This window comes from Sinocyclocheilus anshuiensis, unplaced genomic scaffold (assembly GCF_001515605.1).
Source record: "Sinocyclocheilus anshuiensis isolate Anshui unplaced genomic scaffold, SAMN03320099.WGS_v1.1 scaffold1104, whole genome shotgun sequence".
In the NCBI taxonomy this organism is placed as follows: domain Eukaryota; kingdom Metazoa; phylum Chordata; class Actinopteri; order Cypriniformes; family Cyprinidae; genus Sinocyclocheilus; species Sinocyclocheilus anshuiensis.
In genome coordinates this window covers 5,326-22,562 of record NW_015551080.1, presented here as the reverse complement: position 1 = coordinate 22,562, position 17,237 = coordinate 5,326, and the positions used below count along the sequence as shown (strand labels likewise).

Genomic DNA, 17,237 nt, shown 5'->3' with positions numbered 1-17,237 from the left:
CGGGCAGCATTATCGCCTCAAATGCTCAAGTATTGGCCGTTTAATCAGCCTGGCCATTATATCGGTCGTCATTTATGTTATAGTGTCATTTTCATGGTGCAATATCTGCAATACTGACCTGGCACCCAAAATGTCCTTCTTAGCCAAACCAATTCCACCAATGACTTTCACCCTTAAGATTCTGGATTCATCCTGAAGGAAAGCAAAATTATTCCATAAGCAACACAAAGAATTAAACTGCCTGTAGATGTACGATTAAACCCGAATTGAAATGGCTTGACGACTGCAGAGGATTTCCTACTGAAACAGGAAGTCAATGCGGTGTGCTCTGACCCATAAGTGGGAGGGGCATCCTTATTTCAGAGAGCATTTGATTGGCCAAAATGTGCATTAATGCAAGATGATGTAATCAATATTTGTGGTATATTTTCCTGGAAGAAATTTCAAATTGCCCATCTATTTCTTCCAGGAAAATAGACCTAAATATTGACTACATCATCTCGCATTAATACACATTTTGGCCAATCGACTATAAGTTTATTTAGTAGGTGAGCATATCGCATAAACTCTTACTAAATGTCTTTAAGACATGTTTATTGATTATATCCCAAAATGTGTGTCAAACATGATAGCAACACACCCAGAAGAGCTACAAACAACAAATATATTGAAATTATATACGCCACATGTGATCAAACAAGATGTGACGTCATGTGGTATATGGCGTCATATACAGTACAGCAGATGTTGCGCAATACTTCACTTGAGTCACAAGACAACAATGGCAATAAAAGAAATGTATCTTTATCACCTAAACAAACACATCCTTTCTTAATCGCAAGCAAACATGGTTATGGGTCAGTTATACGTGCAACAAATTGATGATTACAGTTATCATAAAACAAAGTGGAGCAGAACTTCCTACTATTAACCCAATCTCACACAAGCTGTAGACTGCCAGCCAACTGTTGTTTATGCAATTTCACAGAATTGCTATGACTGATATGACACATCACATGATATGACTAATTCATTTACCTCATCCGTCTGAAGTCCTCGAACCTCCGGGAGGAGCGCGGCCATATTCATGTTCCGTGCCAGGATGCCAGGATGCCAACCTGCGTCGATATGAACGACCAAAAGATACAAATAAATCTTTCAAAGAGCAGGTCACGCTTCGACGGAAAACGCTTCCCCGGGATATGACACGAGCGGAGAGGCGTTAGCTTGTCAAATGCATCGTGGAAACTGAAACTACGGCAATGGACATCCTCACGTCCACCTCCTCGACACGCCCCCACGGCGTCTCCCACGCCCACTTTGTTCCAGACCACGCCCACTTATATATATAACAGAGAACTATATCGATCTGTGACCACGCCCCTTTTCTGAAGCTTTTGTTTTTTTTAAATCACTTTATTATACATTCAAATAACAAGCAGGCATTGTCATCATTCCATTGTTAAACACATTAACAATAAATCCAAGCGGCATATCATAAACACAAGAACAATAATAATAAAAAAATAAAATAAATCAATAAAAGTTAAAATAATAACAAAACATGTAAAGCAAATTATAAGACAAATTAAATTACATTTCAGGGGAGGGGGTCAATCCAAGTATGTAGCCAGAAGTTTAGAGAGTATTTTAATCGTTTTATGGATTAAAATTAAATTCTAAAATCATTTTTAAAAGCCTCAAAACAAGGAGAAACTTTAACAAATCTACAGTTATGTATATAAAACTTGGCTACAATCAACATATTATTGCACAGAAATTCAATCTCTTTGTTTTGCATGAAGACACTAAATTGAACCCCTTGTCTGAAGCTGATCCTTCAAACACAGACAAAACGGTGACGCTTTTTTTCTGTGGCATTTTTTGTCGATTTGCTGACGTAAACATGATCTCTTTTTCTTTAAATCTACATTTTAAATCAGTTCATCTTTTTAAATCAGTCGTGTTGAATGTTTATTATGATTATTACCATTAATGGAACTTGCAATACTGTATGTGGAACAATACAATATGTCAAAATATATAGGCCTAGTCACGATTTTCTTCCCAAACAAATTTGTAATATAAATCTTATCCTCCTGGGACCCAGGCATAAACTTAATAATTTTCATACTTCTGAGGAAACCAGGATAAATGGCTGTTAATCATAATCTTCGGGAAACACAACAAGTCAATAGGAAAGAAATTATAGATCAATATTCCTATTAAATATGAGATATTCTTATGAAAATGTTGCCAGGTTATTACTCCTATCGTTATGGTTTGCCCCAAGAACACATTACAGTTTTAACTCACAGTTTCGAGAATGTTAAGATTGTTTCGAAAAATGTGCCAAAGCAATTGAGAAAAACTGTAATATGCAAATTATGCAATGTATAGATATATTGTATAGAATGGGAATACCAGTTTATGGACATTTTACGCATGTATTACAATGCATAAAGTAAAATAGTATATCAAATCTTTCTGTTATATCTTTAATAATAATCATATTTGTACAAAGTTTGGTTAAAAATAGCCTGAAACCTAAAAACTGATTGGTGAATGACAAAAATAAAACATTGTTTATGCCTATACATGCCTTTTCATGTCTTTTTTTTTAAATTTTTTATAACTTAGTCTTGGCGTCCTCTACAAAGAATACAATATGAATAAAATATATTTAAAAAAAAAAAAAATTCTCCATTTGTTTCTCCACCCAATGTAATGGCATAAAAAACATCAAAATTCACAAAACTTTTTTTTATGGTTCTCAGGAGGATATAATACTTTTGTTGTAAAGTATTCCTGTATTAGCATATGTTGTTTCATTCTAAAGATGAACAGACAGACAGACAGACAGATAGATAGATAGGTATGTAGGTAGATAGATAGATAGATAGATAGATAGGTATGTAGGTAGGCAGATAGATAGCTAGATAGACAGATGATAGATAGATAGATAGGTAGGTAGGTAGGTAGATAGATAGATAGATAGATAGGTATGTAGGTAGGCAGATAGATAGATAGATAGACAGATGATAGATAGATAGATAGGTAGGTAGGTAGGTAGATAGATAGATAGATAGATAGATAGATGATAGATAGCTAGATGATAGATAGATAGATAGATAGATAGATATGTAGATAGACTGACAAGCTATTGAACACAGTCTAGAAGAATAGAATAGAATAGAATAGAATTAATTATGTATTTTTTATAAATCTTTTTATAGATTTTCTTAAATCTCGGAGAGATCGTGTTTATTTTATGTGCTCACATGTTCTGCACTGTTCTGATTTTGCCTGCCGGCTCATTTATTTCCCGAATCTGCATGCACATCAAACATCATTAGTTTGCAGCATAATCTGACTTTCATAATCATTCATTTCACCCTGCAGATTCCACTCTCCCTGCTTCTTTAACACAGTGGAAGTCAACAGAACAGGCAGAACCTTCCTCATAACCGGTGGAGGAGGTTATTTTGGATTCCGGTTAGATCTAATGACAACTTACAATCGTTCAATGTTAATTTCTTAGTATTTTCCACCAGTCATAGCACCCACATGAACCACTAGATGGCGCTACATACTATATTATAGAACAGCAATCCTTCAGCTCAAATTAGTTCAGTGTTGATACAATTTAGTTCAATAGTGTGAATGTTGCAAAGTTCATTAGTTGTGAAGCAAACTCCTTTAAAAACTATAAAGCAGCTCTATAGAAGATACTGTTTTTCTCAGTTGCTTTGCTACACATTTTTTATAATTTTTAAAAATGTTATATACAGTGGGGTCCAAAAGTCTGAGTTGACAATTACTTGAATTTCAGAATTTTAGAAATATTGCAGAAAACTATATATTTATTTCATTTTACATCATTTTTTCATTATACTAAATCTTACAGATTTTTTTCAGTATACTAAAACTTACACTTTTTTTTACATTTTCCCCACTGTATAATTAAAGGAATAGTTCACCCAAAAAAGAAAATTTGCTCAAATTTACTCACCCTCAGTCCATCCAAAATGTAGGTGAGTTTGTTTCTTCATCAGAACAGATTTGGAGAAATGTTGCTTCACATCACTTGCTCACCAATGGACGCTCTGCTATATATTTATTTCATTTTACATCATTTTTTCATTATACTAAATCTTACAGATTTTTTTCAGTATACTAAAACTTACACTTTTTTTTACATTTTCCCCACTGTATAATTAAAGGAATAGTTCACCCAAAAAAGAAAATTTGCTCAAATTTACTCACCCTCAGTCCATCCAAAATGTAGGTGAGTTTGTTTCTTCATCAGAACAGATTTGGAGAAATGTTGCTTCACATCACTTGCTCACCAATGGACGCTCTGCAGTGAGTGGGTGCCGTCAGAATGAGAGACCAAACAGCTGATTAAAAACATCACAATAATCCACACCACTCCAGTCCAGCAGTTAACATTTTCAGAAATGAAAAGCTGCGTGTTTGTAAGAAATAAATCCATCATGAAGACGTTTTTAACCCATTGCTTCCAGCTAAAATGTGAGTCCATAATCCATAATAACGCTTCCTCCAGTGATATAGTTGCCTGGTCTGAATCAGGAGAGAAATCTGCACAGATCAAGCACAGTTTACAAGCTCTAAACAAATATGTGGGTTGATTCTGATGTGAGAGACAACAGGAGATGGACTTTTTCACTGGAGGAAGCGTTATTATGGGTTATGGCCAGAAGTGATGGTTTCAAATGTCTTGATGGATTTGTTTCTTACAAACACGCAGCTTTTGTCTTCTCAAGACATTAACTGATGGACTGGAGTGGTGTGGATTACTTGTGGATTATTGTGATGTTTTTATCAGCTGTTTGGACTCTCATTCTGACGGCACCCATTCACTGCAGAGCATCCATTGGTGAGCAAGTGATGCAATGCTACATTTCTCCAAACCTGATGAAGAAACAAACTCCTCTACATAACCTGAGAGTGAGGGCATTTTAATTTTTGGGTGAACTATTACTTTAAAGCTTTATTGTGATTTCTCTTTCAGTCTTGCCTGTGCTCTCCTTAAAACCTCCTCGAACGTTGTGCTGTTTGATGTGAGACCACCAAGCCAAGAGTTGCCCGAGGGTATAATATTCATGCGGGCAGATATCCGTGACTACACACAGGTGGAAGAAGCGGTTCGGGGTGTGAACTGCGTGTTCCACATCGCCTCCTATGGGATGTCTGGACGGGAGCAGCTCAATCGAAAACTCATCGAAGAAGTGAACGTACAGGGAACAGAGAACATCCTCAGGGCTTGCGTGGCACACAGAGTCCCTCGTTTGGTCTACACAAGCACGTATAACGTAGTGTTTGGTGGTCAGGAGATTAAGGACGGTGATGAAAGTCTTCCTTACTTACCCCTGCACCTGCACCCTGATCACTACTCCAGGACTAAGTCTATAGCTGAGGTGCAGGTGTTAAAAGCAAACGGTTCGCCTCTGAATAGCAGTGCAGGTGTGCTACAGACTTGTGCCCTGTGTCCAGCCGGTATATACGGCCCCCGGGGAGGAAAGGCACTTGCCTAGGATAATTAGTTATATTGAGAACGGGATCTTTAGGTTTGTTTACGGGGAGCCTGATAGTCTGGTGGAGTTTGTTCATGTGGATAATCTAGTGTCTGCACACATGTTAGCTGCTGAGGCTTTAACTGAAAAGCGTCAGCATCGTGCCACCAGTCAGCCCTATTTTATCTCCGACGGAAGGCCTGTTAACAACTTTGAGTTTTTTAGGCCTCTGGTGGAGGGTCTGGGATACTCGTTCCCCACGCTTCGACTGCCCATATCGCTTATTTACCTCTTTGCCTTTCTGACCGAGATGGTTCATCATATCGTGGGTCGGATTTATAACTTCCAACCCCTGCTGACCCGTACTGAGGTCTACAAGACGGGCGTCACACACTATTTCAGTATGCGTAAGGCACGAGAAGAGCTGGGATAGGAGCCTAAACTGTATGACCTGGAAGATGTGCAATGGTTTCGAGGCAGAGGTCATGGGAAGAAGAGCAGCCAGTCATCAATTAAGAAACTAATTTTAGATGTTGTTTTGGTGGTTGCGTTTGCAGCAGTGGTGCTCTCCTGCCTTCCGGTTGTGGGACAGTGAAATGTGCAATGGCTTTAATTTCTGTGCCTTATGTGAGGTTTATACTGACCTGATTTGTTAATTTTTAAAGCATATGTTCATATTAATGCACATGAGGGATGTTATATTGTAAAATGTTGTAAAGAGGCACAAATAGGCTGATAAATGTTTTATTTTATTCCCACTCTTTGAAGGGCAGTGTCCTCAGAGTTCAGGGTAAACATATTTTGTGGATTTTAAACTATTAACAATATTAAAACACTTTCAGAAAAAAAAAAGAATAAAATTATGCCTTTTTTTGGGTAAAAACAAATGGTTAACCAGCAAGACTGTGTTTGCTATATGTGATATGTGATTTTTTTTTTCAGTTCAAATAAAAAAAAAAAAATATTTTTTTAAATTACAGGAATTTCTAAATGTGTTTAGTCTTTCGCTTGTTTACTTACATTTGATTAGTCACATAGAAATAGTGCACAATCTGAAATATTTGTATTTTTTAGGCCATATCTTGTAATACACAAAATATATGTGTCAAAATACACTGTATGGTGACGGAAATGTAAGTTAGTGACAATAGCCTTTGTCACTGATGCACAATGAAATGTTTGGGATCTGCCCTTCCCCCAGATTCAACAAACATTCACTGGCCTGCTGTACATCGTGCATGAAAGTACTGGTGTTTTTGAAGCATGAGTTACCTGTGAAACACAAGACAGGTAGATCTAACAAACAGCCTTGGACAAGAATATTTATTAGTACTAATTGTACTCCCAAGAATACAGTTGCATAGAAAGTTGCTTGTTGTTGCTTAAAGTTTTTAATTATTTTCTGTGGGCTGGTCTGTGTGGTTAAATCTTTAATCTGTCCCACTGCATGAAAGTGGACACACATAGACTCTCCAAAGGGCTTTTTTTTCAGGATTCTGCTCCCCCTGCTGAGTTGCTCTCTATCATTGTTTCGCTCCGGCATTAACCACATTCCAGAGCGCCGCAGCGCAGCCCGTCTCCCTCCGCGCATTCCTCTCACATAAACGAGTCCCGAATGAATCGTTTGATACACGCGTACTCGTCCGTCTCCGCGCTCAGGATCTCTGCTGATAATTGCGGAATCATCGGGGGGGGGGAATTATAGGCGAGTTGGATTCGCTGGAAACGAGTTTGCAGGAACAATCACGGAAAATCAAAGCGAGAAAATTCCTCCGCGCAGCGCGCCATTGACTGTAAAGACCTTTCAACTTTACAAAAACTGAAATTGACAAACGTTCTCTTGTGTGGAAACTTTGTCACGACGAGTGTATCGCCACAAATCGACAGGCGGGGAGCATGCATCGCGACGGAATGACTGAGAAGGACTAAGTAAGCGCGAACAGGCAACGATGGTTCGCCTGAGGCGACATTTTTCCGTGTAAAATGCAGTTTGTGTTGTAGTTGACTAGCGCGCCGCGCACTCGCCCGTTCAGCGTCCCTCAACTCGCCCGCGCGTCATGGATGAATATGAGGATCCGGGGCGCAGAGCGAGCAAACTGATGGAAAACCTCTCAATTTATGACGTTTATCAGGACGGGATATACGGGGAGCCGAACACCGATATGGAGAAAACGAAACGAATGAATGGCAGCTCCTCCACGCCCGGGAACAAAGTCTACGGCGCGGCTTCCGTGCGCTCCGTCAACGGGAACCGACCCTCAGTGCCTCTGGATTTCTGTTCTCCACAAAGGGAAGCGGTCTATCCTGATCCCGACGCGTACTGCACCAAATCTGAAGTTGCCTTGCCGTGTTACAGCGGCGCGTCGGAGCGTCTCAGGAGATACACGCACGCAGAGGTGCAGGGGCACCGGTACAGCGCCGGATGCGCCTACGACGGGCTCATTCTGGGGAAACAGGTGCCCGTTCCTGGTGCGAGGAGCAACAGCTTATGCGTGGCCAATCCTGATGGCAGGTACCCGGCCACGAGCCCCCGGTCCAGTTTGGCTTCGTCCCACTCGTCGCAAGACCAGAGCAAACACACCAGCCCGAGGTCGAGCATCAGCAGCCCGCGGTCCAGCCTGGTGTCCCCCGGACAGGAGAAGTACTGCGAGGGGAACAGCGTGATCAGCCACCGGTCGAGTTACGCCAGCACGGCCAGCGACACCAGCAAACACTCCAGCCCCAGAACCAGCCTCAACAGCTACGACTGCGGGAGCAAACCGAGCAGTAACCGAACCAGCGGCATCAGCATGGGCTACGACCAGCGGCACATCAGTCCCCGGTCGAGCACCACGAGCCCGCGCTCAAGCTACTCCGACTCGCGCTTCACGCCCGCGGGGAACCATGAGCCAGAGAGCGGCGCGGTGCACGGCGTCCCCGTGACCAGCCCCCGGTCCAGCACCTGCTGCCAGGACGCACGACCCGCCGTGGCGGCCAACTGCGTGGTCAGTCCCCGCTCGAGCATCTCCAGCCAAAGCTCCAGGAGCTCTCGGAGCTCCCGGGGATCCATGAGCGCGTATCCCGAGCTCCAGCTCCCCATGTTGGGACCCGGTTTGCCGGAGGACGCGCTGCTGCAGGACTTCACGGAGCCAAACGGCCTCCACAACAACCGCGTCCACCTCCAAACTTTTCCCGTGCTGGAGGAGCCGCAGCAGCAGAATTCAGACGTCAACATCGCGTTTAACTACGGGAAGATGGGCACCGGGGCGCAGCGCTTAAAGCTGCCGTACCAGATCACTCCATCCCAGGACAGCGGCCCCAGTCAGGCGGAGCGGCGCCTGGAGGCCCTCACCCTGGAGCTGGAGAAAGAGCTCGAAATGCACATGAAAAAGGAATATTTTGGTGAGTAGAACCAGGGTCACTGTTTGATTCACTTGTAATTAGTTTGTCTGGAGACATCAGGTCATTCCCCTTTGGAGAGAGCTTTGTTTTTTGTCTTTTATGCTTTCATAAAAACATGATTTTGAATCAACCTTTCTAGAATTGTTTGGTGGAAAAGTCATTCACACCTTGACACGCACATACACCCCTGAGCTAAACCAGCACAGAGCAGCCTTTGTGTCGGACTCATTAAAGTATCATTAGGGTGTGGGAAAACAGGTGTAAATCATGTTTTGTCAATGAATCAGTGTGCTTTCTAGACGAGGGGTTATACTTGAGCACTTTGTATATCTGCTTTAATCACATTATGATTATTTATCTTTGAGCTGGTTAATGCATCATTCATCCAGACTTTTTCACCCAAAGGCATCATGCAAAAGATGCCAAATTCCCTAAATCTGGATCATCTCACAAGGCATGCTGCAACATAGACTTAAGACACTGTGTCATTTCATTCATCAGTGCAGTTTTAATTCTCAAAAGGAGACTTAATGGCTCTGAATTGTTTTCTTTAATGATTAACTTTATCTTGGGTATCTCTCCCAATTAAAACAGACACAATTGAGTTAACAGTTGACGTCCAAAAAGTGTATAGAGCTATAAAATAAATCTGAATAGCAGCTCAGATCATTCGGTCTCTGAAGAATTTGGTGAGTGCGTTTACTGAGCACAGTTTGAGACATTGCTGAGATCTCTTTTGAAGCGCAGGACACAAATGTGAGTCTTTTTCTCAGTAGCAGGCACCTTCAGCAAACAAGACAAGTGTTTTGGTGAAACAATTGGGTAGATTTTGTAGAAATCAGTATTATAATCATAGTTCATGTTTGTTTGTTTGGTTAGTGTGTTGTTTTGATAAAACACAAGTTTTGCACCCAACCCAGGGGATTTAAGTATGTAGGTTGGTGCATGGTGCCAAATGCATACAAACTTTGGCTAAACACCGCAGTAACTGGCTCGTTTTGCATTGTAACCAGCTGATTGCTGATTGGTTTTAGTCACACCGGGCAGCTGCGGTAGACCAATCACAGCAAAGGCTGCTGGCATCCCAACTGGCACTGCCCAAAAAGGACATTGTAGTCAGTGAGCAGACAAACAGGGTTCTTAGCGGGCTTGTTTTTGGCCCGGACCTGGACGGAAAAAGGCAAGTCTTCAGAGAGTACATACTTTGTCTCCCAGTTTGAACGCCACTTCCTGCCAGTGTCCTTCCAAGGCCTGAACGTCAACAGAAATGTTCTTTAGAGGCATATGTGAGCATGTGTTTTTTTTCTTAGGGAAGTCCTAATTTGTGATTTGGCGGGACTAGTATTGGTTTAGTGGAAGAGAAATGCAGATGAAGTGCCTTCAAAGCTCTTTAAACCTTAAAGGTATAGTAGTCCACCCAAAAACGAAAGTTCTGTCATCATATTTACTCACCCTCATGTTGTTCCAAACCTGTGTGAATTTCTTTTAGCTGTTGAACTCAAAAGAAGATATTTTGAGGAATGTTGGTTACTAAAGAGTTGACGGTAGCCATTGACTTATATTGTATGGGGAAAAAATGCATGTAAGTCAATGGCTACCGTTAACTGTTTGTTTACCAACATTCTTCAAAATATCTTCTGTGTTCAGCACACTAAAGAAACCCGTACGGGTTTGGAACAACTTGAGAGTGAGTAAATGATGAGAGAATTTTCATTTCTGGGTGAACTATCCCTTTAAAACTCACATATTGACTAGAATTAACAGAATTTAAACTCATTTTTTTGAGTAATCATTCATGTCTGGAGCACAAACACTGCTAGGGATTTGTTCAACTCATTAACCTTAGGTATGAGTAATAGTAATGCTTGCTTAGCGAACACCACTAATAAGTATGACTTTTACAACATGTTCATCTTTTTAAGTAACACAAGCTTTAGATCGGTTGTTGTGACTGTGTCGCATTGTGTCATCGTTTGTGTCTCCGTAGCAACTGGGCTTTGTTTCTGCTACTGCCTGGAAACACATTTGCACAGGTTTAGTTGCAGGAAGTCTAGAGATGGAGGTATGAGTGTGTTTTTGCCTCCGAGGAGCAGGTGATGTTTTTTTACTGCATGCCGAACCCTCTTTAGTCTGCATTAGTCTGCACGCGAGAGCGAACCTTCTCCGTTACCGTGACAACAGCTCCCCTAAAATCAATCTCGCCGGGTATTCGTGATGTGTCTTTCTGCGCTCTTAAAGGGTTAGTTCAACTAAAAATTTAAAATCTGTCAGCGTTTTCTCACCGTCATGTTGTTCCAAACCTGTATCAGAATCTTCTTGCTGCTGTCAAGATCCTAAAAGGACAGAACTGCACTATAAAAGTAGTCTGTATTCACCCAAAAAGGGTCAGAATTGTATGGTCTTGCCCTATGCTGCAGCTCTTACATCTCATTTGCAATCATGTGACATGCAAGAACCAAGTCGGTCTAACTGACATTAAACCTACAAAACGCCTCCATGCACCAGATTTGTACATGCTCTGTGAGATTTGAGTGCTGCAGCACAGGAAAGGTTATCAGTGAATTATCAGAAAACTTGTATAATAAAATATATGCAGCATAATAATATGTATGGACTACTCTATGCATGCATTTATGGACTACTTTTATAGTACTTTTTTGAGCTCAAATGCCCATTGCATACTTATTTGTATGGAAAACAGCTCTGCTGATCATTGCATTTTGTGTTTCACGGCCAAAAGCATGTAATATATGGTAAATGATGGCAAAATGTTCATTGTGGGTGACTTGTGTATGTGTGAGAAGCAAGGTTTTTATTGTTGTTTTTATTTATGCAGAAAAGTTCTTCTGAAAATAGAAATCTTTTGTAACAATACACTCCCGTTCAAAAGTTTGGGGTCAGTAAATTTTTTTTCTTTCTTTCTTTTTAATGAAAGAAATTAATACTTTTATTCAGCAAGGATGTGTTCAATTGATAAAAAGGGATAGTAAAGACCTTATATTGTTAGAAAAGTTTTCTATTGTGAATAAATGCTGTTCTTTTTAACTTCTTTTTAAGAATCCTGAAAAAATAATTTGTATTTTTTGCTACAAACTTGGTGTAAAATTGCGAGCGATCACAAATAATGCACGACTGGTTGAATTAGCATTCAGGATCTTTTAGCGAGCGATTAGGCTGCCGTTTCAGCACCAGACTCTTGGCACAGACTGTTTGTCTCTGCAGCGAGACACAGCTGCTGGGGGTCAACACTGATCACCTGCTTAGAATAACAATCGCCTTAGTCCGCACATGTGCACACAAACACGCACAAAACACAGAAACACTCCAAAAGTAGCTTTGCTTACATTTGAGTTTCTCAGAGTATCTGTTCCTGAGACGCGCTGGATGTTTTCTGCCAGCGTTATTCGCCTGCTTTAGCGCTGAATCAGCCGACCTCTGACCTCGTGTATCCACACAGGCATTCGGGATTCAGGCTCTGGTTTAAAATAAACACAGAATGAGACTTTGCTTGCCGCAGTTTCCATTCAGAGAATTGTTTTTTTGCCAGAAGTCTAGCTGTGCATCGTTTTGATTTGGTGCAAAAGAAGTGCAGTAAATTTGTAATTTGGGTTCTAAATGCTGAGTTGCATGACAGTGTTGAGTGCATTTGGATTTTGCATAAATCTGTGCATGTTGTTGTTATACATGAAGAGGTGGCCCAAACTATGGCAAAAAAATAAAATCTCAACATTCTTCAGATTGTTTGACAGATTCAAGATTTCATTTGATAAGTACAACATGATTCAAGTAACATTCTCTTTATTAAAAACTTGCAAGGTTAAAGAAAGTTCTATTGCAAGCACAGCAGACATGAAGTGGTCGACATGGTGTGAATGTAAAACAAATTCACTTGTTAAATATCTTTGCAGATGCATGAAATATGAAGGCAAAGATGCATGAAACATGAAGGCAAATTACAAACTTTTATTACTTAAACACCCTGTTCAGAAATAATATAAGAAAAATGCAAAATATTTCTCAGCCAAAATTTAGGTATTCAGTTTTAGAGGTCAACTCAAAAAGTCAAGACAATTCAAAATTCAAATATTATTATTAATTAACTTCATTTATGTAGCACCTTTCAGACATAAAATGCAGTTCAAAGTGCTTTACATAATCAGAAATTACATCATCAAATATCAATTTCAACATCACATCCAATAAAATAAACAAATACATAAAACCTAAGGTAAAATGAATCAGATACAACACATCTAATATAAAATACTAAAATGTATGAAAAACAAGCATACAAAGTAATTAACCACAACACGTCTTAATATAAAATACTAAAACATATATTATTAAGAGTATAAATACAGCTTTCAGCCAATCAGCATCATGCAAACATGAAATATCAAACACACAGTAGTAGTTCTTTACAGGTTTCACTGCACTGCTTTTACATTGTTTTTTCTATGTAAATGTGCGCGTTTGACCGTTGCACTTGCGTCTTGTGTCTCGTGCACAAAATAAATAATTTTTGCAAAACATTACATTCGAGTTAATCTGAACAATCACCAGGCCAACAAGCCCTAGTCCAATCACAACAACCGAAATATAAAAAAGCAGCATGATCTTTGGCCTTAGGGGGTTAGGGGGTGTGCCCGAAGTGTGAATCCTTATAAGGGAAAACACGATTCCTAACACTGTGTCTACACCAGACGCGAGTGGCGCGGCCCGACAAAATACTATAGAACCACTGATCTATAATAGAGATTTGTTATATATAGATCAGTCTATAGAACTCATTATAATCAGTGATGCTGTCTACACTGGATGCGGCGTGACATGACAAATCTCCGACAGTAAACTGCTGCTGCGTTCTATTTATGACGTGCTGACAAAAATTTCAAATGATTTTCAACGGTCGCTTTGTCGCGTCCAGTGTAGACAGACTTTAGCTGATGCGGCGCGGTGCGACACGACAACTGTCGCGTCCGGTGTAGACACGGTGTAACGGTTCCCTGTTACATCCTACAGTACATAAAATTTCACTTATCACATAAACAGAGTAAGGAGAGATGACTGAGGACAATGGCGAATGATTTGCAGATCCTCAGTACCACTGACAAACATATAATCTTGTAAAATGTGTGGCAAGTACTGCCGCTCCATAGTATAAACAGAGTACGTGCGATCGCAAATCTCGAAAGTGAAAGTGAAACTAAAAGCAATCGTGCATTCAAAAGCAAAATGCCAGTTTCAATGCCAGGTATGATAGCGGCTCCCTGATGCCGAAATATATATGTAGTATAATTACCCAATTATATAACTGCGAGGAAAAATATTGAAATATATATTTTCCTCCCATCTCGTATTTATTCTCTTTAGGGGTTCCGCCTACACGTAATTTTCTTTCCGAACACGGTATTGGGATGCGGGGGGAATGTAGGGGATCAATCAATGTCAAAAACATTTTATTGTAAATTTCTAAAATTTTAGCTTAATTAAAATTAAAACAGAAAATGTTAAAAATAAAAACGAATTCAAAATATTAGTAGTAACTATAAAAGTATCTCAGTGATACTAAAATAACCCATATTTGCTCAGCCGAGGATGAAGTGAGTCAGTCGCACCGAATGACAACTTTGAGACAGAAACTTGAGCTGCCGTGTAATGAGGATTAACGGTGTTCGGTGTGATCTGTGTGTTACAGTCAGCTGAACGTGTTAATTAGTCACCGCTGGATTAGCTGCTCCTAACACTCACCTGAAAAAACTTGTTTTTCAGCTGCCAAATGCAAGTAAGTGTGGCATTAAAGGTCCCATATTTTACACCTTTCTGGAGTTTTGTGCATTTTACTGTGGACTGACTGTTTTGAAACTTATATGGTAGTTACATAGCACCTAGACCTCAGTTATCGTGAAAAAAGCCAGGAAATTTCAGTTTTGACAATATGGGACCTTTAAAGGTTGCTTCATGATAGAAATTTCTCAATTTCACAACAAAAAGCAATGCTCTATAGAATGCAGTCCTTTATGACAGTTCAGTATTTTCGCATCTCGTGTAGCTTTGCTGGAGGTTTCATCAGGTAATTATTAAAGCTTTTATCCAGCTATTGAAAAACCAAACACTGCTGTTCAACTCTATTGGTTCCATGCTGCTAATAAAAAAACAAGTGTGGTAAAGATGGACAATGATAACACGTGTTTACAGCTGATAGAGTAGACTATTAGACTGCCTACTGAACTAACTGAATGGAAAAACAATGATCAGGAAGACACTAAGACACTGTTGAAAGACTAGTACTGTTAGGGCTGGGCGATTAATCACTTTTTATATTCACTTACTGTTTTGACTTGCAACAAGATCATCAAGAAAATAATTGTTGTGCCACAGTGATGCTCTTGTTTTGTTTTGTGTTATAAATCCAGAGCACCCTTTCTTTTACAGCGAAGCACAACAACAGCAAAATTGGTCTTACTTATTTTTATAGAATTTATTTTTATATTATTTGTTATATTATTTTAATGTATTATTATATTATTTGTTATATTATTTTAGCTTATTATTTTTAAATTATATATCATATTTGTATGATTTATACTTTTATTTATTATTTTTGTTTATTATTTTATATTGTTTATATTTATTTTGTATATTTTTATATGTATTTTTTATATTACAATTATTTATAGTTTTATTTTTGTTTATTATTTTTATATTGATTTTATTTATACTTTCATATTGTTTGTTTTATATTTATATTATTTGTTAATTATTTTTACATTATTTATGTTATTTTTTAAGTTTGTATTGTTTAATATTTATATTATATTGGTTATATGTTATCTTTATTTTGTATATTTTTGTATTATTTTTATATGTATTTTATATTTAAATTATTTATAGTTTTATTTTTGTTTATTATTTTTATATGTATATTATTTATGCTTTAATATTGTTTTGTATATTTTTTATATCGTTTGTTTTATATTTATATTGTTTATTATTATTTATATTTTCATTTTTATTATTTTTACTTCTTTATTGTTTAATATTTATATTATGTTATTTTTATTTTTACATTTATTTTATATTTGTTTTCAGTTGTCCAGGGAAGTTCAGGAGTATTCACTGTTAAAAAGACAAGTTTTAAAAGTTCAATAAATGCATAATGTTTCCAAAGTCAACTAGTAATTAGTGTTAAATAATCATGATCTCAGTATTGACCAATATAATCGTGATTATGATTTTTGCCATATTTGAGCAGCCCTACATTTGACCTCTCCAGTTCTTGGGGTGTCTAGTGGCTGATTTAGTGTGCAGTCGTGGAGGTTTATACGCCACACCTCTCAGCCGTGAGCGATGTAGATAAAGCGAGCCCCTGCCGGGACTTTTACAAACACGATTAGATCAGAAGTGCCGGATTGTGGTACATGAAATTCCCTCTCGATGATGCTATAATTATCTTGATGAGTTAACCATTAAGTCACTGAGAGCTTATCTGATGAGTGCTTCTGTTCTAGAGCCTGTTATCACACACACAAATGGGTTTTATGTTAATTGAGCTTTTAAGCGAGGTTTTCTTAAATTGTTAAGGGCTGAATGACATCCGTTTTGAGATTTGAAGACAGAATTTCCCGAAACACTGAATTGAGTATCAGAATAGCTGTTGATGTGCGATGTGTCATGTTTGTCATCGTTCATGGTCGTCTCAGGGGTGAAGTGGTGTCCTGTCGGTGCGGTGACCTCTCTAGCTGTTGATCGTGGCTGCGGAGAGGAATGCGACCCCCAGCGAAGGCCATCTTCTGCGTGAGACTGCACTGCAGGCTTTAGTGCTGCTGACTCGTTCTCCCATCATGCCGAGCGCTTGATGTATAACTAGAGTGAACAATGATGAACTTTAAATCACGCCTCATTCCTGTATCATTTATTTATTTCATCAAACATATTTTATTGGACTGTCCAGCTTTTAATGTACAGAGAAAACTCTTTTATGAAGTGAACTCACTTAAACAGTTATTTAGTCAAATTTTGCCAGGAAACGTTTTAGAATTTTTATCACGTTAATGTAAAAAATCTTGTGTGATATAACTTGTGTTTGTTTGTTTGCTGGTTTTTATTGTATTTGTTATACTTGTATTTTTAAAATTGTTTTTGCCATGAAAATAGCCTTTGATGCTGACATGGCATTAAATAAATATATACTATACTATACTATTTATTTAATCACTTTACATTTTTATTATTTTATTTTATTTATTATTATTTACTTTTTTAAAACCACACAGTAAACCCAAAGTGCTGAACATAGCTAATAAAACAAACGAAAAT

General features: G+C 38.7%; 2 protein-coding genes and 1 pseudogene across 2 annotated transcripts in view; 2 read left to right on the top strand and 1 right to left on the bottom strand.

Moving 5' to 3' along the window:
• Positions 1-1,270, bottom strand: part of LOC107662490 (NEDD4 E3 ubiquitin protein ligase) — a 43,531-nt gene extending 42,261 nt beyond the window's left edge. Inside the window, exons 1-2 of the mRNA XM_016452534.1 lie at positions 1,039-1,270; positions 119-192 (exon numbers count right to left, since the gene is read on the bottom strand). Coding sequence (XP_016308020.1) covers positions 119-192; positions 1,039-1,089 — 125 coding nt within the window. The 5' untranslated portion in view covers positions 1,090-1,270. The remainder of the gene's footprint in view (positions 1-118; positions 193-1,038) is intronic.
• Positions 1,271-3,414: 2,144 nt separating this feature from the next.
• LOC107662504 (short-chain dehydrogenase/reductase family 42E member 1-like) lies at positions 3,415-6,257 on the top strand (annotated as a pseudogene).
• A 979-nt stretch (positions 6,258-7,236) lies between these two features.
• The window catches only part of LOC107662496 (Wilms tumor protein 1-interacting protein homolog), a gene marked incomplete at its 3' end in the record, with an annotated part of 10,634 nt that continues 633 nt past the window's right edge, over positions 7,237-17,237 (top strand). The window contains exon 1 of the mRNA XM_016452545.1: positions 7,237-8,918. Within this exon, the coding sequence (XP_016308031.1) occupies positions 7,595-8,918 (1,324 nt within the window). The remainder of the gene's footprint in view (positions 8,919-17,237) is intronic.